Genomic DNA, 27172 nt, shown 5'->3' on the forward strand with positions numbered 1-27172 from the left:
CTGTCCAGAGATAAATTTCATGTTACTCTCAACTGTGAGAGAGGAGGCAGATCTGCTAGAAACTGTCTGTCCTCCAGCATGTCACAGAATGAGCAATAGGGATCAAACAGTATCTGTTCTGTGAAACTAAGAAACTGAAATACAGATTTACTAAGCATAGGACTGCCATTGCAACCATTCTGCTTCTGTCATCCAGAGCAGAATGGGTGATTGTGTTGGGGGAAGGTGTTGTGCAGTGAAGAAGCTCCAGCTGCTTCTCCTACCCTGTGATGTGGTATGTGCAGAAGAAATATGGCTTGAGCCTTCTGGAACACCTTTATGTACTTAAGATAGACTAATTCTAGAGGTCTGGCAGCCACTCAAACCCTTGAAACACCTGTACTCCAGTTAAATGCAACTTGGAAGAGATACCTGAAAGATTTATATAAGAAAAGAAGAAAATAATGCTTATGTCAGGCAGAGGCACATGCTAGCAACTGGGTAATTCATTAAATTTATCATTGTGTCATTAGTCTTTGCTAATAGAAATAAAATTAGACAAACTATCTAACCTGCCTGTTCTGTAAATAAGAGCATGTACAGAAGAGCAAAATTGGGCTGAAAATGGACAGGAAGAATCAAAACCAAGAAAAGTCTTCAGAGTGACAACCACCTTGGTGGTGAAAAACACTGCTGCTTTATTTATCGTGTCTCAAAACCATCTGCCACTTACCAGGCTTCTTGTGATCATGCTCAGACAGGGTTTGTGCCAAGAGGCATCAGCTACTGAGATGCAGCAGCAAGAAGTGGAATAGCCATGTGCACAGCAGTCACTGTGGAGTGGCTGTGCTTTTGCAAATCATCCTATTTTCAGGGGCAGCCATGTGCCTACAGCTGCCATTACCTCACGACAACTATTAGCTGTGTTCCTCTTTCACACTGATTTAGTTGGCCACACACACACATACAATATGTGTATGTCTTCTTGCCCTTTTAGTAGAAGCAATAAATTTTTCTTGCCACTTCCTTGCCAGAAGTAAGTAGCTGCATTTCTGAACTGCCCATTATGCACCTAGTTATCTTTTTTTTGTTACAGAAGTGTTTTTTATTGACTGGCTACAAATCAGGCCACTAATGAAAAGCCACCAAAACCCAATAGAACTGATCCAAGCTACAAGGTTCTTTCCTCCCCAGGCAGTCTTTACATTTGTAGGATGACTGAAAAGGCTAATAGATGTTTGGCTGCTTATGGTACCAAATGTACAAGGACATGAGGACACAGGAGATGAGTGCTTTGAGGGAGATGTCATTGAAGGCACAGAATACAGAAAGGCTGTATGTACATTATAGTTGGTATGAAAGGGAGAAGACAATAAACAGAGGTTAGGGTTTCAGAAGATGGGCTGCAAGTCAGAGGGCTGGGGCCTATACAGACAGCCTTTAAGTAGCACCTTTGGAGTGTAAGATGGCAGTGGGTGTAGCTGAAGTGATCAGTTGTCAGTGGTCACATGTTTGAACAGACCTCTGATTTTCAGGTCCCGTTGTGCCAAGCCAGGTATATTCAAGTTATGTATGGATAGAGCCATGAGTATTCTCAATGGGAAGAGGATTAGAAATTCCTATGAGTGGATTCAGAAAGGACATCTAAGAGAACCAATATAAGAGTACCAATAAGTGAGTAAAATGTGCTGCTTCTGATTCTTTGCAGTCATTCTTTCTAAATGAAATCAGTGAGTGTTAGACCAGATGGCTGGTGTAAACCAGTGATTTAAATGGAGCCAAGGAAAAGATGGTAAAAACAGCTAAAGATTTGGATACTAAAGGGAAAATTAGACAAGATGGCCTACAGATTAACCACCAGTCTACAGTAACATACTGAAACGAGCTGTGATGGCTGTGCCTTTACCTCTGTCCCCTGGGAAGGCACAGCAAGAGGTCATTTGGTGGTTTTAATTGCTAGATGGTGAGCAACAGTGGACTTCTTTTCCAGTTTTACTACCATGTTAATTGTAACTAGATTTAGATTCAGGACATCCTTTAGATTTACTACACCCATTCTACTTAATGGGGAAATCCACTGTAAAGGTGGATATGCTGTATGCTGTACTTCAAGAAAACTGAGTGCTCTGTTTTGACCAGAAGTTCCACTAAGAAATCTGTGTCCTGTCAATATGATAGCAATCATGAGCTGATCACTAAGAGACATTAGCAAATGATACTTCTATGGTTTTAAAAAGAAAAGTTTAATAGTTGAAGGTTCCAACATCAAAATGCATCATCTGTTGTTACTAGATGGAAAAGTCCTCTCTGCTGTAGGTACTTGCTGGGGTTCAGTCCTTCTGGGACTTTTTAATCAATACTTGTTCATAGCCTCAGATCTCTGAGAAAAACTTCCATAAAATATAAAAGCATCTTAAAAAAAGTGTAAAATCCTTGTTACCAGAAGCCTAAACAAACCAGATGAAAGAGTGAGGCTTTTAACCATGTGAACTTCTCTGTCTTTCTTCATGTCTGGCTATTAGTACAACTTTGGCTGAGCTTGGCATTTCTTAGGCCACATAGCATTATGCTGCTCTCAATTTTAATGTGTGCCTCAGTTTTAGGCTAAATATTTTATTTAGAAGGCTCTAATGAAAATCTTTTCAAGATCTGGTTGAGGAATGCAAGATTTACATACATAGCTGAAGAAGGAAATCAGGATGTACAAATAGCCAGTTAGAGTAAAATTAGGTACCTACTAGTTGTATTTAACTTAACAATAAATTCATGGGTGTTGTTTGGAGAAGGCCTGGAACACAAACCCTATGAGGAGAGGCTGAGGGAGTTGTTTAGACTGGAGAAGAGGAGGCTCAGGGGTGACCTCATTGCTGTCTACAACTACTTGAAGGGAGGCTGTAGCCAGGTGGGGGTTGGTCTCTTCTGCCAGGCAACCAGCAACAGAACAAGGGGATACAGTCTCAAGTTGTCTAGGCTGGATGTTAGGAGAAAATTCTTGCCAGAGAGTGATTTGCCATTGGAAGGGGCTGTCCAGGGAGGTGGTGGAGTTGCTGTCCCCAGAGGTGTTCAAGAAAAGGCACTTAGTGCCATGATCTGGTTGATTGTCTAGGGCTGGGTGCTAGGTTGGACTGAATGATCTTGGAGGTCTCTTCCAACCTGGTTGATTCTATGAATACCCTGGATTGTCTGAGCATAAGGAAGTCTAATTAGTTGTATAGGCAATTTCACAGAGTAAAAAATGAAGTTCTCTCTGAAATCTTCATTTATTCTAAACAGCATTACTTAGGATTCTTCAGGATTTTAAACACTGGCAAAAAAATCAATTGTTATTGGTTAGCTAGTAAATATCTTAAGACCTGGACAGACAGATGACATGTTTAACAGTTAACAATATAACTAGTATGCTGCTACAAACCCCTGTACAATGTGGGGATACTTTCATGCAACAAACCCAGAAGAGCCTATTGAAACTCCCTCACCATATGGCATTTTCCAGCGTTTTGTTTATAGTTTGGATAATTTGAAGAGGTTTAAGCGTGTAGCCAGGCAGGAGGCTCCAGTGGCATAGCGGATCTCTTTCAGTATGCCAGTCCATTCCTTCTTGTCGTCATCATACCTGCGTTTAACAAAATAAGGTCAGAACATAGCTTTTTAAAGCTTGAGTTTGATGCAAAGGCTTGTAGCAACCATGTGCTGGAGCGTGCCACAGAAGGCTGCTTTTGTCCTCCAGAACAGGAAGATATTCTTGTGTGTGAGAGTTGGCCTTTTGCTGGTCCCTTAAGCTTATTGTTGGCCTGTACCATACTGTCATTACTCCTGTAAAAGCTTCCTCCTTCTCTCAGGTATCCCTTCTGAATTCTTTCAGATTCTTACACCACAACTGTGTTTTCTGGGAATCCTTCCTTCCCTTCCACCAGTTAAAACTCCTGAATTGGGCTTAACAACTGGAGAGATGTGATGTTTCATCACTGTTGCCTTGGTTTAGATTTAAAAAAGGTAGGAGAGAAGGATTTTTTTATTCTCTTGAAATAATTACTCATATGACTGTTACCACATGCATATGTATAAACCTCTGTGTATACAGGCTCTTCTGCAGAAGGAAGTCATGAAAGAGAATATAGTAGCCTTAGGCTTAAACTACCAAGAGAGATGGCAACTTACTCTTTAAAAGAGTAAATGAAACTGAAGATCATGGTCTTCAGATACGATTGTTATTACTGACAAACATTTCAATCTGCCAATCTTTACAATCTGTGCTATGGTTCATATCCAGCATTAAAGACAAAACTAATTTTAGCAGCCAGTGTCTGCAAATCTCAGTTTTAGATAGGGCTTTCCATCAGGAAAGCATGATTAAAATAAAACTTACTTCCATATGTCAGTTACTTCGTTGGGTGCAAACTCTTTGGATTCAAGCTGAATCATTGCGAAGCCTCCAATAGCATACAATGCACCACTTAAGGTGACTAAACTGATGGAACTTCTCTCCTGGGGAAATTCAGGCATAACCTCCCACCTAAAGATGAAAAGAGAATTCTAAATTGAGCACATGAGAAATATTCTAAAGTGAAAGCAGTAAAATAATACACCTCTAGGTGACCTAAATTTGGGTACCAAGGACGCTTGGGTGAGTGGTTTAGTAAAAGGAGAAAATGTTGACACTTATCAGAAGTGAGTTTCAGTCTCTGTTCCCACAGGGAATTCCTGCAAGTCTTATGTGATGGAATTACACTGTGATGACATCTCTTTCTGGAGATTGCTTCTAACAGCTCACCTGGTCCCACAATCAATAATATGCTTGATGCAGTTCCTCAGCTACTCAGTTTTTTCATATAGTTTTCAAAATGCATATTCATTTCAAGTGGCAGTGACTTGATAATTTGTATTTTACAGAAGTAATCAGAGCTCATTACCATAATTTCACATTTTCTGCCAATACACACCCTGTGAACATCTAAAACATCCAGACATCTCCCTTCTGAATAACACCAAAGCTAACAGGTTAATTTGTCTCTCTTACTTGTGTGGCTTGACTGTAACAAAACATTGCAGACCAGGACCTACAGGTTTTCCAGACGTGCTGTTTCTGACCAAGGGAAGAGAAGAATGTGCCAAACATGGTGAGAAAATGACCTTTCCTTTGCTGTCTACAGAATGTATCAAGTCCAATGTTCCCTCATAGAATTGCTTCTCGTGCAATTCATGGTTTTTATTGTCAGAATTTATAAGCAAGTCTCTTCAGGGGAGCATATGTTTAAGTGAAAGCTTGTGTTGTGAGGTCGATGGCTGCAATGGCACTTGTCAGGAAAGACAGCACAGCCAAATGTATTCATATGCAATAGAAGTGCTTAATAATAAAATAAAGGTGCATCCAGGACCATGTACAAGTTTGAGCTATCATAAGAAAGCTTTATTGATATTAGTTTAAATCACTGTTTATAAATGAGATAACAGGAAGGCAAAGTAACAAGAAACATTAAGAGTGACACTGGTAAGGAGGCCATAAATTCTAGGAAACTCATAAACAGTTGAGGGAAGCTGGCTGTGAAGAATGCTGGAAAGTATCTGGTCTTGTCATTACTTTTTCTTCATAGTATTTCAGAGCATGCATTTAAAACTGAAGGCCTTCCTGGAGTTTTTGTGTAAGCAAGCAGTACTTAAGTGTCACTAACCAGTATTAAATGGAATTTGCTGTGATAAGGCAAGTGAACAGCAAGACATCACAGGGCCACATCCACAAAGGACATTCAGGTAGTCCTGTTGAGGCACCTGACTTTTCTTGTTGGGGTCACATATCTAGTGCCAGTACTGTTTCAACAACATTGTGCAGCCCACCTCTTCTATGCCAGCACACTTGTTCATGTGGCTGTGGGGTCAGTGCACAAAATGCATGTCAGGGCAGGAAAAATGTAACAGGCTCTTGAAGCTGCTGCTGCTGCTGGTAAAAAGAGACTACAGGCCACTGAAACACTTTTGTGGTTCATCTCTTAGAGCTCTTAAAGCCTAGATGATAAACCCTTGCTTAAAAATAATCTTGAATATCATACTTACTTATTGGTGGTCAGATCAAATGCTTCAACAGATGCAGTAAGGCCTTCTTCAGTGACACCACCTGCAATGACAATCTTGCCCTTGTGGACAGCTGTTCCAAACATTGAGCGAGCCACTTTCATTGGAGCTAGGTCTCTCCAGTCTCCTTTCTTGGGATTGTATACAAATACTCTGTTAGTGCATTTCCTAGAGAGAAAAAAACAAAACTTTTGATCATTTCCAGTAAACTTGCAGCTTGACCCAAGTGAAACCTAACTGAGATGGATGATGTGAGTTTATGTATAATACCTCTTTCCTTCCTCTGAGATACTGTCTTGGATCTAATCTTAGAATCAACCAGGTTGGAAGAGACCTCCAAGAGCCAGTCCAACCTAGCACCCAGCCCTATCCAGTCAACTAGTCCATGGCACTAAGTGCTTCGTCCAGCCTTTTCTTGAACACCTCCAGGGACAGTGATTCCACCACCTCCCTGGGCAGCCCATTCCAATGGCAAATCACCCTCTCTGTGAAGAACTTCCTCCTAACATCCAGCCTATACTGCATGTCTACAAAGCACTACTCACATCCATAGAACTAAGCCAAATACGAAATGCTGCTTACACAGGGGAGCAAATTCACTGTACTTCACAAAAGATCCATTCCCAGCTTATGCTGTTCAGGTGGGAGTGTGGAGGAATGCACGACAGAGGTTAAAAAATAAAGATTATGCTGCTGTTTTGGTGAGCTTGTATCTTAAATGTCTCCTGTGCAAACACTGGAAAATTATTACCATGTGGTCAGTGAGTCAAAACTTTGATTTGCTGATGTTACATCCCTATCTTAAGGGGGGTAACAGGCATCACTCATCTGAAAATTTGAACAACTGACACCCTAATTCCATGGCACCTAAATATTTTTATCTGTAAGAAAATAGTACTTTAAGCAAGGATCCTCATAGCTAAATAGTACTAATGTGTCTGCAGTGCAAGTAAAATTTGCCTTGGAAGTATACACAGTCATTAACATAATTAATTTGTATTACAATTTATATGGAATTTTACTTTATGAAAAAGATACACCTTAATGTGTTCCCATCTGCCAAATTGTTAACAACCTAAATTCAGAGATGTTAGAAAGAAAACCCTGATTTCTTAGAGTGTGGACATCCAATCTATAAAGCACCAACCAAGTAATGTTATAAGTTGTCATGACAAGACTTTAGCGACTCACTTGTCATCAGTTTTCCCACCAAGACAATATATCAGTCCATTGTTTGAAATTGTAGCATGGCCATATACTTTGAGGGGTAGCTTTTTGATTTCACTCCATTTCATTGCCCTGGAACAGAAATATCATCACTGTTAGCTCTTTCAACTAACAATGGGCCATTGACATGTTCTCAGCAGGCATAGCAAGTTTCAAACGTACTCAGGATCATAGCATAGCACCGAATCGAGAGACTCCTCCGTGCGAAGGTCCTTGCCTGCAATTACATAGATCTTGTTGTCTGACTCTCCCAGCCCAAAGAGACATCTGGCTGATGGCAGTGGAGGAAGGGCAACCCACTCCCCAGCAATGTTATCCAGCTGAAAGAGAGTCAGAACCGGAAGTGTTAGGAAAAGCAAATGGTAAAAATGCAGGCAATGAACATCGTTCTGTGAAGTTAATCTCATTGCACTTGCTGTCTCTCATCTGCTTGCATGAACAACCAACTCTCAGTGCAAATAACAGTGACTTCTACTCACCCATGCTCCATGGAGCTGAGACCTAGCAAAGTCAATGCCACACAGCTCTCATTGCCTCTGCTCATCCTCACTCATCCCCACAGTTTCTTTGCCTCACTGTTAAGCCCCTCTTCCATGATTAAAGGTCCCCTACTTTCTGGGTTCTCTATGACATGTTGCAAAGTGCAAGTTGTTCTTCCTGCCTAAAGGGAGCAGGAAGACTTCACTCCTAAGCAAAAAAGACAGGCAATGCAAATCCATTGACAATATTGATGTCATTCCTACTGAAGTACTCCCACAGCTGCCTCAAATTGATATTTAGTATGCTGAAAACACCTACAAAGCAGCAGCAGGAGGACAGAAGGGAAAAAAAGCAGGCAGGAGGAAATAAGGAAAAAGAAACTAACCAACCTGAATGCTTTTCTAGAACTGAGGTGCTTAGTTTTTTATTTGTCCTGAGAACTTGCAATTGAACCTGAATGCTCTCTACCACTGTAAAAGAGTATTTTCTCCTAGTGCATACAGATCAGCTTCACAATGTACAGGAAAGGAAGGTAAAATGGGAATGTGTATGAGTGTAAAGGCATTTGATGGAAGGCAAGAGAAAGTTCATATTCATCATCTGGGATTAGCTCAGTGACATCCTTTTTCCATAAGTATGTTCCACAGTCAAAGGCTCCAAGCATCTCAGAAATTTGACAGACCATGCCTATTGGACAGGAAATGAAATTGCAGTAGTGAAACTTAGCTCATGGACATGAATTGCCCCAGTAGATAGATCTGAGTGGCATAATGAGGAGATGTATCTATAACAGATCACGGCGTGCTTAGTGAATCAATCTTGAAGATGACATACTGACTGATGATAGGGCATAAACTAGTCATGCATTTTCGAGCCAGCAGCAGCCTTGCTTTCTCCTAGGTTACAAGCCTTCCTCCTAGGTTACAAGCCTTCCTCCTAGGTTACTGGCCTTCCAGTATCTGAAGGGAGCCCACAGGAAGGCTGGGGAGGGACTATTTACAAGGTCTTGTAATGACAGAACAAGGAGTAATGGATTTAGGATGAAGTTCTTTACAGTGAGGGTGGTGAAAGACTGGAACGGGTTGGCCAGTGTGGTTGTGGATGCTCCTTCCCTGGCGGTGTTCAGTGCTAGGTTGGATGAGGCCTTGAGCAACCTGTTCTAGTGGAAGGTGTCCCTGCCTATGGTGGAGGGTTGGAGCTAGATGATCTTTGAGGCCCCTTCTAACTTAAACCATTCTATGATTCTACCAAATAAAATGGTAATAGGTGCTTTACTGGTGGAGAAAAGTGAAAAGCAGTTTGGCACCACATTCCTAATTTCAAGTAACAGCCACAGGGGTAATGTGGGTAAGTATTTTAGTAGCAGCAGCAAGCAAGCTTAAAGATAAGAAGCACAAGAACAGGACTTCAGGAAAAGGGTGTAGACACAAAGTAAAATTCTGAGAACTTAGAAACACAGAATCAGTCAGGGTTGGAAGAGACCACAAGGATCAGCTAGTTCCAACCCCTCATGGCAAGGGGGTTGGAACTTCATCAACTTTTAATCTCAGTTTTGAGGTTTAGTTTCCCAGAGGTCCCTTTCCAGTAGCCCGAGAGACTGTTCAGTTCTAGATTGCATACATTACAATATCAACACAGCATGTCTATTAGAAGAGTATTTCTGTAGGATGTTTTGCACTTCACTAATCAGTAATACAGAAATCCAAGTGCTAATCCTGCTCTAGCAAACTAAGACTTCCTTCCCACAGATACAACAAATGCCACAAACCGACTCTTTCACTGCATATGAAATCACAGTGAGCCATACTGCTATAAACACCATTTGCATATTTTAATATCTGAAGGCTTTAAATTCCATCACTGCTTATCACTCTGCTTTATTTCATATTGCAACAGGACCTGCTTTCACTCTTCTAAGCCAGTGTGCCTAAAGACAGGACATGGCCAGCATCACACTGTAATTTACCAGAAGATAGTTTAAACATCCCCCAAAGCATGCAGCCTGGTAGCTAAAAACACACTTGAAGGAGTAAACATGCCAAATACTATTTTTACTGCTTTTTCTGACATACATTGTGGAAGCTACAGCCTGTATTAATTTGCCTTATATTTACACAGATTTGCAAAGATAGAAGATTACACACTTGTTTGAAACATGGCATTTAGTGTACTAATCTTGGCATATTTATGTCTAAATTATGTATTTTAGAATGTCCTTAGGTTTTTCAAAGGACTTCTGGAATTTCAATGACAAAAGTGGCATTTTAAATATGCATATTACTGCTGTCATAAAAATGTTTTAGATGCAAAAAAAGAAAGCCATCTCATTAGCTCTAAAGCAGCTAAACAGTCAACTTTCCTGGAAGTTAACAGAAATACATAGGAGGTATTCTACAAAAATAGTGCCAGGCTTAAACATGTGCATCTGTACCATGAAAATATGGGCCCCAGACAATGACAGCCAGTGCCTAGATATAACACACTGATCCTTTTCATCTTGAAAGAGAAGATGCAAGCTCCTTAGATTCATTTATCTCTCTGAGACAGGAATAGCTCAGTTTAGATACTTCTATCAGTGGTACATAGAGACTAGATAACTCACTTGCATAGACTCAGATTAGTTTTCAGTAACTCTTGTAAGTACAAACAATTCAAAAACTTATACCTGGAAGAAGTATGACTGGAAAGGCTGATCCTTGTTCTCCTCTTCCACATACAGTCCTCCAACAACGTAGACCTGATTTTGTTTGGTGACTATACTGGAATGATTTCTGGGAATCTGTTCTGCCAGGGCTGCTAGGTAGCATTCATTTTCAAGAGGATCATAAGCTACTGCAGCAGTGTCATTAACCAGAAGAATTAGGTCTTTAACAAACATGCCATGCCTGGGAAGGTCATTAAGGTAGCCAGGCAGTAAATCTTCATCTCCTACATCGCCATTCACCTCCCCTTTGGTTGACTTGTCTGTACTCTTGCTGGATTCGGGCAGTTTTCCAGCAAAAGCATCTTTAATGATCTTTACTTTTTTCTGAAGGTCTGAGTTGCTTTTAATTATGTCATCCTTCTCTACATGGTCTTTGAAATACTTTTCTGGCATAAGACGAAAACGTATGCAGTCAAAAATTTCCCCCAGGCTCTTAACTCTGTTCTCCTTGTCTGTTCGGACCCATTTCATTACCGCTTCAAATACCAGTTCTTCCTTCTCTACATTTAAGCTGTCAGGTGAAATAACTGAGATAAGCTCGTGTGGGGCAAGCTGCATGAAGTCCTCTTCTTTGCAGATCTGCACAAAATGATCTGAAACAAAATCACGGGCAGAAAATGCAAGTCTTGGGCAATCAAGCAGAACACCTAATCGAAGGATAGCCAGACAGTTACCAACAGCGAGCCTCTTCTGAAGATAGGAGACACACACAGTGAATACAGAAGGGATCTGAAAGCGACTGGCCAAAGCAAAAATATCTTGCACATTAGAATCATTAAGATCAATGCTTGCTGAATAAAGGTATTTGACAATCATATCTAAGACGTTGGGGTCAACGTTATCTAGCACCACCTCCTTCTTTTTCTCTTCGTTTTGCTCAGATAAGAAATACTCACGAAAATAAGGGCTACAGGCCGACAGAATCAACCTGTGGCAAGGCAGGCTTCTGTCACCAGCTTTTAGAGAGCAATCTATAAACTTTTTCTCTTCAAGAAGTTCCTTGAGGCCATCCTGAAGAAGAGTGGATTGGTACAGCCTGAGCTCTTCGGTGAGTTCCCTTTGGGAATCCATTTCGCAAACAGTTGAGAAAGGGGAGGGAGCAGAAAGGTTTAGCTGTTGTCTGCCCAAAGGTTTGCCTGTAAAAAAGACAGACCAATGTGCTTTGCCCTGCCTGAAGCTTCTGCAACTTAATCTCACTAGCTAAATATAGATACATACTCTTACAGTTGGAATTTAGGATGGATGGTTTGGAAAAAAAAGAGTTGCTCTCACAGCTGTCAAAGACTGAAAGAAGCAACTGTTGCTTTTAGTCACTATGGTCAGGTTTTCTCATCATTCTCCACATTGAATCAATGAGGTCACGTGCAGTGTAAGCAATCTAACGTGAATAAGGACAGCAGAATCTGACCCCTGGTGAGGCAGCTATGATCAAGATTGTAAATATACCTGTCACCAAATATTCTGAAATAAAACTGTTGTCATCTGCAACTACTATTAGCTTTTTCAGAGCTGCTTAATACATCTCATCGCTGCAGTCATAGAGGGTCTTTTAAACCTCAGAACTTTGGATCAATTCTCTATGCTCTATGATTGTTTTTACACTCACCTTATCTGCAGTTTCCAGATACTGAAGAACCTTCTTAATATCCCTTTGGCTCCATTTATTTGTAAACAAAAATCTACTGCTTAGACATAAAAAATGCATTACATGGGTAAAGATCTGCCTTCAAAAATTACTTAGAATGAAGTCTGCAACGCCCCCTTTACTAACACCATTCTTAGTTATCTGTAGACATTATCAGTCCTTTTGATTGACAGAAATGGCTTTAACTGCTGTGAAGCTGTTGAAAGCAGTACATAGGGAAAGTAGAATAGAGAATGAAAAACATGTCACCTGCCAGATCAACGTTATTGCCATTGGAATGGGCTGCCCGGGGTGGTGGTGGAGTCACCATCCCTGGAGGTGTTCAAGCAAAGCCTGGATGAGGCACTTAGTGCCATGGTCTAATTGACTGGATAGGGCTGGGTGACAAGCTGGACTGGATGATCTTGGAGGTCTCTTCCAACCTCATTGATTCTATTCAATGAATATGTAATTTAATTAAAAAGAGAGGAATTTAAACTGAAAATGCCCCAAATCAGACAAGTAATTTGAAAAGTGAATGCTAATTGAGACAAAATTATGCATGTTGAAGGTTTCACACTTTAAACTGGGAATGTTTAAATTTTTATTTAATGTGGTAATGCAGATCCAAACCAAACCTGAAATATTAAGTTATTTATCTTCATGAAGTACTGTATTTTGCCCACACAGAGAATGCTTTTTATCCATAATGGTAAAATGTTCTTCAACAGGACAAAGATCAATAGAACAGGATCAAAACACAACTACCTGAATGCAAGATCTATGAAATATAGCATCGTTGAACCTTATTGAAATCCTGATTGCTTTTCAATATAGGCATTATTTCAGTAAAATACACAGACATCAGACTTATATTCACACCATAGTTACTTTATTATGACAGTCAGCTGCTAAGGTAACAGCTGAGAGCCCATTTGACTTTTTCCATTTCCAGAAAATAGTGCAGAGGTCTGATCTCACCAGAAAACGTAACAGCTGCATCTACTTTGAAACAATAAATGACTCATTTCTCTCTAACACATAAGATCTCAAAGGTCTAATGACTCAGACACAGAAGCTGTGTCATTAGCGTGCTATTTGTGTGCATCATGTATCAAGTGCTCTAGCCAGAAAACAAACAAACAAAACCTACCACCAACAAAACTAACCCAAACCAACAAACCTCAAACCCACCCCCCCAAAACAAACCAACAAACCAAACCCAAGCAAAAACCAGCCAAACAAACAAAAACATCACAACAACTTTATGAAGCTATCTGGATTACAGTTAAGTACCTGGAATGATATGTGCTGAACATTTAACAAAATCATGACATGGAAATCAGTATTTGGAACAGTATTGCTTATTTGCTGTAAGAAAGCACTGCTTTGATGACACAGCCAATATGCCTAGATACAAGAATGCCCTGTAAATAATGATATTTCTGTATTGCACAATATTGAACAAGTTATGGAAGGGTAGTCTTCATATACATAGGAAGTGGAAGCTTCTTTTTCTGAGATACTTCCAGGAGGTGGCTGATTCTGGCAGCCAATCAGAGGGCAGTGTGTAAACACATGGGTCATCTAAAGGAGGGGGTTTGAGAGCTACCTGCCATAAACTGGCTGAAAAACCATGGCAGACCCTGAATTTTTAGAGGAGGGGCTTCCTTCTCTGACAATCTGCTAGAGAAAGCAGAATGAGATGGCTGGTCCTGCCATTCACATTCCTGAAAACACCTGGGGGTACAAGTGTGTCAGCATCCTCAGCCAGCCAATCTCAACCCAGCAGATAATGTGGGGTGTGAGATCTTGCATCATGGCAGCTGAAATAAAATGGCATCTGTCATGCACGTAATGGGGAGGGTCTTCCAGATTCTTACACCCTATCAGAGGAGGCACTTCTCCAGTCCTTGCACCATGTGACCGGAGGAAGAGTGGGACTTCTGAGGCTTGTGGAATGCATGAGTGGCTGCAGGAGGTGGGGCTTCCAGCAGCAGCTGGTGCCCTGCCCCTTCCAGTATTAGACACTGGTTGTCCTCCCACAGAAGCAATGGAATAAATACAAAACCTTTATTTGAATAATCTTTCTCGTATGATATATCCTGAAGGCATATCATCTGGTATCTGCCTGCTCTTCAGCTCTGGCATCTTCTTTCTCTGCTACTCTGGTATTTCTAAATTATCTTCTACAGAGCTCACAAGTCTAGCAAGAACTGAGAATCCTCCCTTGCTTAGGAACAAACACAAGCCAATCTAAATCAGGTCATTACTTCCCAGAGTCCCTGGAGTGTGAATCCATCCTTTAACTTTTCTATTGCAAGTCCCAGTTCTTCTGAAAAAACAGGCTCCCGATCATGTTGCTTTTGGAATGCACAAGATAGGAGAGAATATAAAACAAAGCAGAAGGTACTTCTGAGTTTTATTCTCCTATTTTAACAACATGAATTTGATAGTAGGAAAATATATATTCTTACCTTGTTTTCATCAGCAAAGTAAGCCTGTAAAATAAAGGAAAAAATCACCAAAAATAGTCTAAACCCACATCTGCCTCTTGGGGTGAAAATTCGAGTTGGTAAATTTTCTTCAACAAACCAGTCTGTATGGGGTTGTTGGGTTTATTTTGTAAAGAAAATTATAGGGTTTTTTCTATGTTGGAATAGTTTACAAACCAGTTCTAACAGGAGTTGATGATTGTGTTGCTTTTCATTAAATACCAATCTTTAACTTCTTCATCATAATAGTTTTTTAATGGTACCCTTTTCATATTAAATTTGTTACACTGACAAATAGTTCATGGGGAAAAAAATGTAAATATCTTAGAATCAGCCAGGTTGGAAGGGACCTCCAAGATCATCCAGTCCAACCGAGCACCCAGCCCTAGCCAATCAACTAGACCATGGCACTAAGTGCCTCAGCCAGGCTTTTCTTGAACACCTCCAGAGACAGCAACTCCACCACCTCCCTTGGCAGCCTATTCCAATGCCAGTCACCCTCCCTGTGAAGAACTTCCTCCTTAACATCCAGCCTAGACCTCCCCCCAGCACAACTTGAGATTGTGTCTATATGTCTAATATCTATCTATGTCTATATGTATAATATGAAGGCAAACTGGCAGCACTGCAGCAGCACTTAATATTCAGTTTCAAAAACTACCTTAAAATGGATAAATATTATAAAAGCTCAGTTAACATCATACTCAATCTCAGAAATTAACATGGAAAAACCAAACAATTCCACTCCTAGGTAGAGATCTGGGAAAAATATACAATCTTTCCCATTCTGTGTGTGTATGTAAATTAAAACTCAAACTCTTCAGGAAATCAGATTTCTGAATATGTTCACAGCTCTTGAAGTCTCCTGGAGAAGCAAGTTCTAGATCTTCATATTTATCAAAAAGAGCCTGATCTCACTTTAGTTGTCCCTACAAACTGGCAAGGGGCAGCAGAGAAATCATATTCCTGCTCAACAGAATCTCAAGCTACACAAGACTTAATGGAACAACATCACAGTCATCAAGTCTCATGGAATATTGGTGTGGAGCCAGTTCTTGGGTTTTGCATGATCTGTGTCTCCTAAAGCAGTCACTTCCTAATTATTTTTTATAGATTCTGGGTTTTGTTTTAGAATATGCAAAGTACAGTTCTTTAATCTAGGAGGCAAAGACACCAATAGAGCAGACAAAACCTGCCTTTAAGGAAAAGGTAGGTCTTCAACCATGCTGAAGGCCAAATTAAAATGTGCAAAAATGAAGGAAAAAAACCCAAAAGTGAGGGAAAAGGAGGGAAAGGAAGAGATAAGAGCTTATCTGAGCCAGTAAGTGAAAGCAAAAGAAATGAAGGTGGAAACAAAGACTGATGCTAGCATTGCTAATTTGCCAAAATTCATAGATGAATTAAAAAAGCATGTCAGTGGTTACTGTGTCACGGCTGGCCTACGAAAACATGTGCAGTCTGCCTGTGCAGTCAATCATGCAGTCAGGTGTTACTGGGTTGCACAGTAAATATGGAAATTCCTAGAAAGAAGGTCATCAAATAACCTAAAGCGTTTTTAAGTACAAAATCATTGCTGCTTCTCTAAAAATCTTTCAAGTTTGAGTCTTAGATGAATGTGGTGCATATAGATATTACCATCTACTAATCTGCTCCAGGAGAAGGAATAATTGTTTCATAGAATCATAGAATCAGCCAGGTCGGAAGAGACCTCCAAGATCATCCAGTCCAACCTATCCCCCAGCCCTATCCAGTCAACTAGACCATGGCACCAAGTGCCTCAGCCAGGCTTTTCTTGAAGACCCCCAGGGACGGTGCCTCCACCACCTCCCTGGGCAGCCCATTCCAATGCAAATCACTCTCTCTGTGAAGAACTTCCTCCTAACATCCAGCCTGTACTTTCCCTGGCACAACTTGAGACTGTGTCCCCTTGTTCTGTTGCTGGTTGCCTGGCAGAAGAGGCCACCCCCCACCTGGCTACAACCTCCCTTCAGGTAGTTGTAGACAGCAGTTTCAATACAATACATTTTATATTATACTGCTACTTTCAAGATATTCCTGATCTTAATGTGTTGAGAAACTCCATACAAGTATTACTTTAAATCCCTACCATCTACCTATATGTTTTGAGAATTGGTTGTTCTTCAGTTAAAAACCCACACAGAGAACAAATTCCTGCAGGAATTAAGATTTTGAATAGAAGATGTGTAGGTGTGTTTTAAGTACAGAAGGTTCAGCTGTAGCTTATGTTTATCAGAGGATTATAGCTCTACATTGTTTACATTTGAATAACCAAAGCAGAATGATTTTTTTTTGTTTTCTGGGGAGCAGCTTACCACAAAAGCATCTGTATGCTCATCAGATTCTATTTCCACATCATCTTGAACCTGCTCCACAGTTAGGTCTTCAAGAGGTTGAGGCTGCAAATTATAACACTGACATAAGTAAATCCACAGATCTAACATATTTAATATGTTTATTACTGTTATTAACACAATATTGTATCTAATTTAAAATACATGAGTGGAGTACCTTTTCTTCCATTTCATAATCCACTCCAAATATAGGGTTGGCTGAATAAACTTTATGAAGTGAATTTATTTCTTTCACTGCCTCCTGCAGCTTCTCCACAGGGTCTATTTTAAAACCAAGAACATATCCTCCACTCTATATAACAGAGAAAAATGAAGACATATTATTACATTTTTATTATTATTTAAGTAACTTTTCCCTCTTGATAGGAATTTGCAGCTTAAAGACAGCAAATTTCAGTTTGCTGAAGAAACATTATTTCATAGAATCAACCAGGTTGGAAGAGACCTCCAAGATCACACAGTCCAACCTAGCACCCAGCCCTATCCAGTCAACTAGACCATGGCACTAAGTGCCTCATCCAGGCTTTTCCTGAACACCTCCAGGGATGGAGACTCCACCACCTTCCTGGGCAGCCCATTCCAATGCCAATCACTCTCTCTGGGAAGAACTTCCTCCTAACATCCAGCCTAGACCTCCCCTGGCACAACTTGAGACTGTGTCCCTGTGTTCTGTTGCTGGTTGCCTGGCAGAAGAGAGCAACCCCCATATGGCTACAGCCTCCCTTCAGGTAGTTGTAGACAACAATGAGGTCAGCGTCGAGCCTCCTCCAGGCTAAATAAGCCCAGCTCCCTCAGCCTCTTCTCACAGGGCTGTGTTCCAGGCCTCTCACCTGCTTCATTGTCCTTCTCTGGACACATTCCAGTATCTCAACATCTCTCTTGAATTAAGAAGCCCACAACTGGCTACAGTACTCAAGGTGTGGCCTGACCAGTGTTGATTACAGGAGAAGGAGAAACTCACTTGTCCTACTGGCCACACATTTGTATTTTGGTATTATCTTATTTTCTGCTACTTAAATCATGGGTGAAATAAAAATGACAGTGTTTCTTTATGAGGTGAATAAGCTTTTAACTATTAGCCCATTATCTAAAAGGGGAACAAACTTACACAGAAAACCAAAAGCAAACAAATGTGGGAGAAATTTAGAAGGGATAATAATGAATTATATCAACCTACTCAGGAAATGTTTAGTCTGCTAGATCTTGATGATGTTACTCAAGAAGCATTCAGATACAGTAAACTATGAGCTGAACATAAAAGAAATTACCACTAAAAGCATTTGTGACTGAGATCAAACTGAAGAAAAATAATCTTGTTTCTTACAGCAAAACAGATACACAAGTGAAAAAGAATAAAAACGACAGCCTTAATTAAAGAGAGAAGTAATTTGAACTCAAAGAGAATCTGCCAGAAGATGCTGGTTTTCAGTTATCTTACTTTAACTAGTCATGCTGGCCTACTGTTGCTTCTCTTAACAACAGCCATAACTTTACCATGCAGACATTTTAAACAGCACAAAGAGTACTTTTTAAAGCTGTGTTCAAAAGGCCACGCAGAAGGAAAACTCTTCAGTACCTTAAAACCAGTCCTGTCACATTTTGGAATTGGAGAACCACTCTCTGTATAAACACATAACCAATATAAAAAGGCCCTGAAAGCTTCTTACCTGCTGGGAACTCTCTATCACAAGTGCCAGGCCAAATTTCGAGTCTCTTATTTTTATCGAACGCTAATGGTAAAGAGATAAAAATTGTTTGTTAACAATTTTACAATTACTTGACAAGATTCTGCTTTATCTATTTTTTAATTAATACTTAGTTACACTGTCCTAATGACAATTACTGTTTCTGGAAGTTTGGATACTAGCATTTCCTCTCATTTACCATTACAAATCTGAATCCTTGAACCTCGTGGAAAAGTTTTCCTTGAAGTGGTAAAAGTGTTAACGATTCATTGCCAAACACCAGGTTCACAGATCATTAACCCCAGTGTATGTAGGTGAAGTGAAGCAGCATAGTAAATAGTTTGAAAATTGGAACTACAAGCCATTTTCAACATCTGTAGATGCCCAAGGAAGGCCCCAGTTAATTTGGACCAAAAAAAAAAAAACCAGTCTACCCCATGGCTGATACTGATAAAGACAAAATTCCTCCCTGACTGTGGGCCATGAAATGCTAATTTTGGTGAGTTGGGAGTTTTGACTGAAGGCTTGAACTTACACCATTTAATTTTGAAAATGGTTGTTTTCAGATACTTACAATTTGTAGATACGGTATGCTGACATTAAAGCTGTCGTTCATATTTGCATGCCAAACTATTCTCACATTAGTGATAAAAAATGTTCCCAAATTGCCCTATGAAAGAGGAAGTATGTTAGAGCTCATCTGAAGCACAGAGCCTTTTTCCAAACATGATGATTGCTGCTGTCCATTTAAACACAAGCTAAGTACAGCTTCACATTTAATTCAATAAAAGCCTGACTTGTTCCCACCAAAAACTGTCAAAATGCTTCTACTGATTGCAAAGAAGCAAGAACCAATCTTTAAAGATACAGCACACTAGTGGTGAAAATAGCTGGGAGTACCCATTACTGCAACACAGCAGAGCTCAGCAGCAGAACTCATGGGAGTACATGAAGCATCTGACAGTGTTCTTAACTGTACAGATCTGGAATTGGCCTGTAGTGTAAGTATAATGGCATGTGGGTTAAACTTAGGCAACTGTGGAGACGTGTGCCAAGTGAATGCAGAGTAAAGAACCCTTTAGCTTGTCAGAGGGATCCTATTTCTATTTTGAACTAAAAATGGACAGACAGAAATAACAGCTCCCGTTTTGTTTCATGGCTCTGGGAAATACTTGCAACTAATGCCCTGTAAAATAATAGGAATGTTTTCTGGTTTTCCCATATTTTAAGACATAGATTCCTTTTCCAATATTTTCCATTTCCAGTAATCAAGACGATACTGTCTAACACTGTAGTCAAAAGTGCACATGAACATATACATATTCAGCATAGCACTTTGGAAACAACATGATTGTCTTCCAGGACAATACAGAGCTTTAGACACCTAAACAGACACTGTATATCCAGTTCCTTGCATATTAGCCAACTCATGTAGACTTCAGGTTGCCAAAAAAGAGGCAGTGTTGTATGGAGTAGTGAATATATGGGATCAGCTTGTCTGCATGCATCAGCTGATACACTGTGGTAATTCCTCTGAGGTTACAAAACCACAGTAGTACAATTACTAGATGAAAGCCAAAACATTTAACTTTGCTATAGTCAACTTAGTTTCATTTGTCACTATACCTGATCACTTGATAAATTCCAAACTCCATTGATTTTATCATATATTTGCTCTTGTGGTAATAATCTCAGCTGCTTGTTTTGAATCAATGCACTTCTCAGCTTGAGATCACGATACATTTTTGAAGTTTCATAAGCTCTGAAAAACATGAAAAATACTTAATGAAGTTATCTTTAAACTTAATAGTTGGGATTTGACATCTGCTTTCATCCTCTGTGTTGTTCATGTGTAATGCTATTTCTTTATTTTCCTTAGGGTAGTCATCTCCTGGCCTTTACTGCAAAGCATAAGTCTTCTGGGTCTCATATGACACATAGCATGGACATAAAGAATCCTTTATTTTTCAGTGTGGTTAAATCATAAACATCCAACATCTATGTATGTCAGTATTGCATCAGTGATAGAATAGAAGAGAATCAACCAGGTTGGAAGAGACCTCCAAGATTATTCAGTCCAACCTAGCACCCAGCCCTAGCACCCAGCCCTAGACAAGCAACTAGACTATGGCACTAAGTGCCTCATCCAGGCTTTTCCTGAACACCTCCAGGGACGGCGACTTCATCATCTCCCTGGGCAGCCCAATCCAATGCAAATCACTCTCTCTGGCAACAACTTCCTCCTAACATCCAGCCTATACTTCCCCTGGCACAGCTTGAGACTGTGTCCCCTTGTTTTATTGCTGGTTGCCTGGCAGAAGAGACCAAGCCCCACCTGGCTACAGCCTCCTTTCAGGTAGTTGTAGACAGCAATGAGGTCACCTCTGAGCCTCCTCTTCTCTAGGGTAAACAACCCCATGGTATTTGATACCATCAGTGACTGGTACTACTACACGTTAGTTTTCATTATGCACAGTTGTCTACTCAAAATTGTGATCATTCTCTCCCTTCTTTTCCAGAGATTGTGTTCTCTTTTGGGGAAGTTTTCTGAATGTTAAGGTATATATGCAGTTATATATACAGTCCAGCAGCAGTAGTAATCCCACGTAGCTGACTTACTGATTTGTGTAAATGAACAAGCACTCTTTTCAGTATGCTACCTGTGTACAGCAATAACTGAAGTAAAGAGTCTGGGACTCCCAGGGACAACATTGGTAAATATGAACTCGAATCGGGTATTGTTACATTTAGTCAATATATACAGAGCTTCTGTCTGCCCTCGTAATTTCTGCAAGGGGAAAAAAAAAGAAATTGAACATTTTGACAATATAGTAGATTGACTGTACAGGCAATAAAAAATCTTGTTTTCTAATTCCCTGCTTTAACTAGTGTCTCTGAAAACATCTTTCTGATTCTACTGCCGATCTACTGCTGTTCTGCACAGGGTTTATTTGAGAAACTCGCAGTTTCATCATCAGTAAAACTAATAAAGTCTGCTTGCTACACGTTTGCCCTATCATGACTGAAACAGGGTTTGGGTTTTTTTTTGCTTTTGGTACCATGTGGCTGCCCAGGTAAGTTACATAATCTCCCCAACAGTTCTTTACTTCAAGCCAAACAAATAGCTTCACAGTTGCAATTATTTCAGGCACAAAAATCAGCGCTTCTCTAGACCTTTGTCAAATTTGCATTCAATGAGCCAACAAATGCTTGTCTTATCTGGAGGGCAGAAGAACCACAAAACTGTGCAATTACAGAAGTTTTACTGCCTTAGGAACCTGACTAAAAGCATACTCCTACGGAACTCTTAACTTTTGAAACTAAACTTCCATTACTATTCTCTTACTGGTTTTGCAAGTAAGTTTTCAGATGATTGTTGCTACAGTGCAATAACTATAAACAAGGAATTACAGCTTCTTTTAATGTTTTAAAGAAGTAGTTTTGAAACTTACCGAGTTGGCAGTTCTTGTAGTTATGTTTATGACGCAGTTGTAACCAACAGCTAAATGTAAGAGGAGAAAAAAGAATAGTTTTGATAACAAGAAAAAATAATAGTCAAAATTACAAGTAGAATACTGAATTCTGTAGCACAGTTTTGGGTCCTGTTTGTGAGAAATACATATTATGCTTAACTGTCTGAGCCCTCATCACAAAACCAAAAATTAATTTAAGCAAGAAAGGATGGAGGGAGGTTGTCTGGTCCAGTGATTATCTCAAAGCTGGACCAACTCCATTTGGCTGCTCAGGGTACTGTCCAGTTGCCTTTGGAACCACTCTGGGAGCCTGTTGCAGTGTCTGACTGCCACCACTGCAAACATTTTTCTTCTAACATCTAATCAGATTTCCCTTGTTTCGGTGTTTGACTGTCTCATCATTTCCCCCCTTACCAATAAAGCTTTCTACATCAATGTAATACTTTGTAGAAGAACAACTAAGGACACAACACAGAAAAATCTCAGCAAAGTGGAAAGTATGAGTGGAGAACAAAAAGAAAACAGTTATAAATTTCACTTTGCCTCTTCTACAGTGCTATGATACAAAATAAAACCAGAAACAGTCACAGCTGTTTTCTTTGGGGAAAAAAAAGATGCATGAAAGTAGTGCTGGGCTAAATCTGAATGCCAGTGACAATCCTTCTACTTAGAGCTGATAGTAGCATAGCCAGGTCCCAAAAAATATTAAAAAAATATTTAAAACCAAACTAAGCTCAGCTCTGGCAGCAGTTACATAGATAGGCATATGCAGTTTTTACAGAATTCATACCTCTGGAAATACCAAGAAGAGAGTATTTCCTAGGTTGCATATGAGAAAAACAAATACCCCCAAATGGTATCAAATACAAATTTTTTTTTGCCTATACATTCTCTTAATCTAGGAAACAATGCATCTTGAAAGCTAGAGAGTATTTTAAACTCTAAAAGCTATAGGGGTTAGACTTCCTTGAGCTTCTTCTGAACTGCTTCATCTTCCTTTGTGATCTCCTCTGAAAAGGTCTCTTCTAAAACTTAATTATACAAGCAAATAAATTTTAAATTTATTTTGTAAGTACATATAACAAAAGCAGTGTCTGTGTGTGCACCTGAATGTGTGTATGTGTGAGATGGAAAATGCAGATCAGCAGCAGGTAGAGGGCAAAAGTTTATATTTATTATGAACAGGTCAGAAATTATCAGTATCAAGTGGCTATAGAAAACTGAGCATTGGCACAAAGTGCACCTTACTCATTACAACCAGTTTAATGAATACAAGAAGATCTGCTGGCTACTCATACAGTTAAAATTAGAGGCTTATTCAAATGTCACAACAGTAAATTTGGGAACACAAATACTTTTGGGGAATAAAAACTGTAGGACAATACAGAATGTGAATAAACAGGTGGCAACAAGAGGAAGAGTAGAGCCCAGTGTGAAGAAACTCATAGTTTTGTTTCTTTCTACAAAAATGAACTAATCCCACAGAGGACAAATGAAAAACATGTCTGAAGTACTCTTTAACTTATGTTCTGAGAAATTAATATTGAACATTAATATTTTCCTATTAATTATTATAACAATTCCTATATTACAAATAGATTTATTAATAACAGTTTCTTTTAGAGCAAAAGAACTACACTTTAGTATTCTGTACTATTGTTAAAGAATAGCATGACACCACAAAGGAAAACTCACATTTGCACCTGTTTAACAGGAGGTGATACTTACACAGATTGACCCTGGGCAATGACAGTGAGCGCCATATAATCCGCAGATTTGTCACGAGCAGTTTACCTGGAAATGAAGAGAGTAGATACTTTAAATCTGAACAACTTCCATTAAATTAAGTGTTCCAATCTCTCATACACATTTATCTCTAGTTTTGAAATAGGAGAATATTCCTTCCCCTTGATAAGAAAAAGAAGAAAAGCACAGGCCACCCTAGCAGATAAAAATCATTAAAGCTCTTTTTTGAAAGCTTGGAGACAAAAATTCAGAAAAGAGCAAACAAAACAACCTCTAATATATACCAGCATTCCTCAAAACTAAACTAAGAACAGTTCCTGATTTCACATCCATTTGCCTGTGGTAAAAATACGGAGACACAATCAGTGCAGAACTGCTCTGGGGAGAAGAAGGGGAAGGCAGCGTTAACTGTTGCAGCTGTCTTCATGAATAACTTCACCCTTCTATGTCACATGCAAATTTCTTTGATTCTGTACCCTGCACAGCAGCACATCCAACCCCAGGAAGGGTTATCTCAGCACACTGGCAGCTTCATGGCCTTACCCACTACAGATATATATATTCCTTACTGATTCAGTTTAAACCAGGTTAGGAAAAGCTAAGCTTTAAACAGGATTACAGCAGAAGAACACCACAAGTTTATAAATGGATTACTCTTACAAGGCTTTCAATTCTAAACAAATTCTGAAACAAGATTATCACCTTCCTGTAACTTTGAACAGGAGATCCTGTTTGAAAATATTCCACAGGGAGACAGAACTGTGAAAACGCCAGGACCTGTTTTCTGCAACAGACCATTGACAGCAAGTTCAATAGAAACCAGACAGGGTGTTCATGAACAAGTTAAGCATTAGTTTACAATTCCACTGAGTATGCAGTTACCTCTGTCACCATTGTTTCCTTTGGTATCTTCAACAGACTCTAAGCAGTCTATAAGGACCTCTCCAGATCTCATTTTCATCTGTCTAAAAGGAAAAAACAAACAAACAAACAAAACAGGAAAAATTACCTAAAAGAAAAATAATTGTATTTATCCTCCAAAAGAAGCCTGTTTCTATTTCTCCATTTTCCCTTCTTCTTTTTTTGCTTAGTGCATAATACAATGAAAAATCCATCAACACTGCATACCAGAAATGGTCATCACTACACCTGGCATGAAAAATACTAATACTTTTTTATTATTAAACAGTAAAAAAACCCCAAATTATATAGTAAGTGTGACTAAGCAAACTATACCCCAAAATAGAGAGACAGTGTGTGAAAACTGGAGGGAAAAAAGTTGCATTCACATAATTTCTAGTTGATAGTTTGTTACTTCTTGCTGTGCTTTTAGGTCACAAGGAGTGTAGCCAGGTTCAGGAAAGAACAGGTGCCAGCAAAGGAAGTATCAGTTTGAAATGCTCTTGCTAAATTTTCCACAAAGGGTGTAATTTCACTGTTTGGGGTGTTTGTTATTTGTTTCATTAGGTCATCTAATAGCTTCATTAACTAATAAGATGGAGTATTATAAATGATGTATTTTAATTACAGTGTGTAAAGCTGCCAAAACTCTTCAGTGGCATGACAGAACAAAATGTATTATCAAGAGAGGAATTCAGAGATTGTACTGGGTTGGAAGGAACTGGAGATTAGAATCAATTCTCTAGGTGTGGACTCAATAGTGCATCACCAGGACAGGATAAAAGATGCTAGGTAGGGGGTTGCAATAAGAATAACAAGAGCATTAAAGAAAATCATAGAATCATAGAATCAACAAGGTTGGAAGAGACCTCCAAGCTCATCCAGTCCAACCTAGCACCCAGTCCTGTCCAATCAACTAGACCATGGCACTAAGTGCCTCATCCAGGCTTTTCTTCAACACCTCCAGGGACAGTGACTCCACCACCTCCCTGGGCAGCCCATTCCAATGCCAATCACTCTCTCTGGCAACAACTTCCTCCTAACATTCAGCCTAGACCTCCCCCGGCACAACTTGAGACTGTGTCCCCTTGTTCTATTGCTGGTTGTCTGGGAGAAGAGACCAACCCCACCTGGCTACAGCCTCCCTTCAGGTAGTTGTAGACTGGGAGATGGCTTCACCTCCATGACAATTCCACAAGAAAATACGACATAACTGCTTCAACATCCAAGATACAATTTCATGTTTCTAAAATTACCTCAGGAGGCGAGTCTGAGAGACAAGGGATACTGCCAGTCCAGCCAAGGGAGCCGGAGGGAGATGCAGCCTGCTAGTGCACTTTCAGCACCCCCTCCCATCACTACCAAGCAGCTGCTAATGTGTGTCTGCATGAGGTGACAACCCTTCAGCTCCGCTCCCTCGGAGCTCGCATAGCCACCGCCCATTTCCGTCAGCTCAGGCTGCCAACACCACGGCGGCGACACCCAGTCCTTACTACTAGTAGCTGGTGTCACCACCTCGAATACATCCCTCAAGTTTGGTCTTACTTCCCAGCGCCAGGCGGGAAAAAAACAAACACCCTACAGTGGTCCAGCGAGCGACAGTTTTGGTTGGTTGGGTTGGGTTTTTCTGTTGTTGTTTTGAGGGGGGATTGGTTTTGTTTTTAGTAGACTGGCAACTGTGACTAGACGCCACTCGTCAAAACGCACTCACTGAAGGACCACATAAGCCTTCCCGCCCTGCCAAGGAACGAAACGCTTGCCCCGACCAGCGCCGCCACACCGGGAGGGCTCCCAACATGCACCGCACGCTAATGGCGGCCGCGCCCAGCCTACTGAGAGACAGCATGCAGCCCGCTGACAGAGGCCGCACGCCTCCGAGCGCCCTGCTGCAAGGGGAGGCAGAGCACCGACACTCACTGCGGGGAGATGTCGAAGCGGACATCTCTGTCTTCCCACAGCACGTCCAGCACCGCGCTCATGGCTGCCGCCGGGGCAACGGCTCCGCCGCCTCGCGCTCCCTCAGCGAAGGGGCGTGGCCGCCCGCGCCGCCGCCAGTCCTAGCGCGCCCCGGCTCGGCTGAGGGAAGGCAGCGAGCGGCGCTGCGCTGCTCTGCCGCCAGTCCTAGCGCGCCCCGGCTCGGCTGAGGGGCGGCAGCGAGCGGCGCTGCGCTGCTCTGCCGCCAGTCCTAGCGCGCCCCGGCTCGGCTGAGGGGCGGCAGCGAGCGGCGCTGCGCTGCTCTGCCGCCAGTCCTAGCGCGCCCCGGCTCGGCTGAGGGGCGGCAGCGAGCGGCGCTGCGCTGTTCTGCGCTGCTCTGCCGCCAGTCCTAGCGCGCCCCGGCTCGGCTGAGGGGCGGCAGCGAGCGGCGCTGCGCTGCTCTGCCGCCAGTCCTAGCGCGCCCCGGCTCGGCTGAGGGGCGGCAGC

General features: G+C 40.9%; 2 protein-coding genes across 2 annotated transcripts; both read right to left on the reverse strand.

Annotated features, from left to right (window-relative positions):
* Positions 1 to 3217: 3217 nt before the first annotated feature.
* On the reverse strand, positions 3218 to 14573 carry KLHL41 (kelch like family member 41). Its single transcript, XM_064163467.1, has 7 exons — positions 14558 to 14573; positions 10418 to 11592; positions 7435 to 7592; positions 7237 to 7344; positions 6028 to 6213; positions 4346 to 4492; positions 3218 to 3592 (listed from the first exon to the last, which is right to left on the reverse strand). Exons 2-7 carry the CDS (start codon positions 11525 to 11527, stop codon positions 3481 to 3483), a joined length of 1821 nt encoding a protein of 606 aa, XP_064019537.1. The 5' UTR covers positions 11528 to 11592; positions 14558 to 14573; the 3' UTR covers positions 3218 to 3480.
* On the reverse strand, positions 12951 to 26827 carry BBS5 (Bardet-Biedl syndrome 5). The gene is made up of 12 exons (XM_064163480.1): positions 26669 to 26827; positions 24734 to 24816; positions 23834 to 23899; positions 22085 to 22134; positions 21293 to 21420; positions 20259 to 20394; positions 19207 to 19302; positions 18615 to 18677; positions 17105 to 17239; positions 16909 to 16992; positions 14558 to 14581; positions 12951 to 14443 (listed from the first exon to the last, which is right to left on the reverse strand). Exons 1-12 carry the CDS (start codon positions 26728 to 26730, stop codon positions 14342 to 14344), a joined length of 1029 nt encoding a protein of 342 aa, XP_064019550.1. The 5' UTR covers positions 26731 to 26827; the 3' UTR covers positions 12951 to 14341.
* Between the last annotated feature and the right edge of the window lie 345 nt (positions 26828 to 27172).

The sequence above is a fragment of the Pogoniulus pusillus genome, chromosome 2, assembly GCF_015220805.1.
Source record: "Pogoniulus pusillus isolate bPogPus1 chromosome 2, bPogPus1.pri, whole genome shotgun sequence".
Classification (NCBI taxonomy): domain Eukaryota; kingdom Metazoa; phylum Chordata; class Aves; order Piciformes; family Lybiidae; genus Pogoniulus; species Pogoniulus pusillus.

Excerpts from the sequence above, each read along its gene's own strand:
- KLHL41 (XM_064163467.1), bottom strand. The coding sequence starts at position 11,527 with ATGGATTCCCAAAGGGAACTCACCGAAGAGCTCAGGCTGTACCAATCC. Across the intron at positions 6,214-7,236 it reads GGTGGGAAAACTGATGACAA|GAAATGCACTAACAGAGTAT; the intron begins GTGAGTCGCTAA and ends TTTTCTCTCTAG. Across the intron at positions 3,593-4,345 it reads GAAGTAACTGACATATGGAA|GTATGATGACGACAAGAAGG; the intron begins GTAAGTTTTATT and ends TGTTAAACGCAG.
- BBS5 (XM_064163480.1), bottom strand. The coding sequence starts at position 26,730 with ATGAGCGCGGTGCTGGACGTGCTGTGGGAAGACAGAGATGTCCGCTTC. Across the intron at positions 21,421-22,084 it reads CTACAAGAACTGCCAACTCG|AAATTACGAGGGCAGACAGA; the intron begins GTAAGTTTCAAA and ends TTCCCCTTGCAG. Across the intron at positions 14,444-14,557 it reads ACTTTGCTGATGAAAACAAG|CAACATGATCGGGAGCCTGT; the intron begins GTAAGAATATAT and ends GCATTCCAAAAG.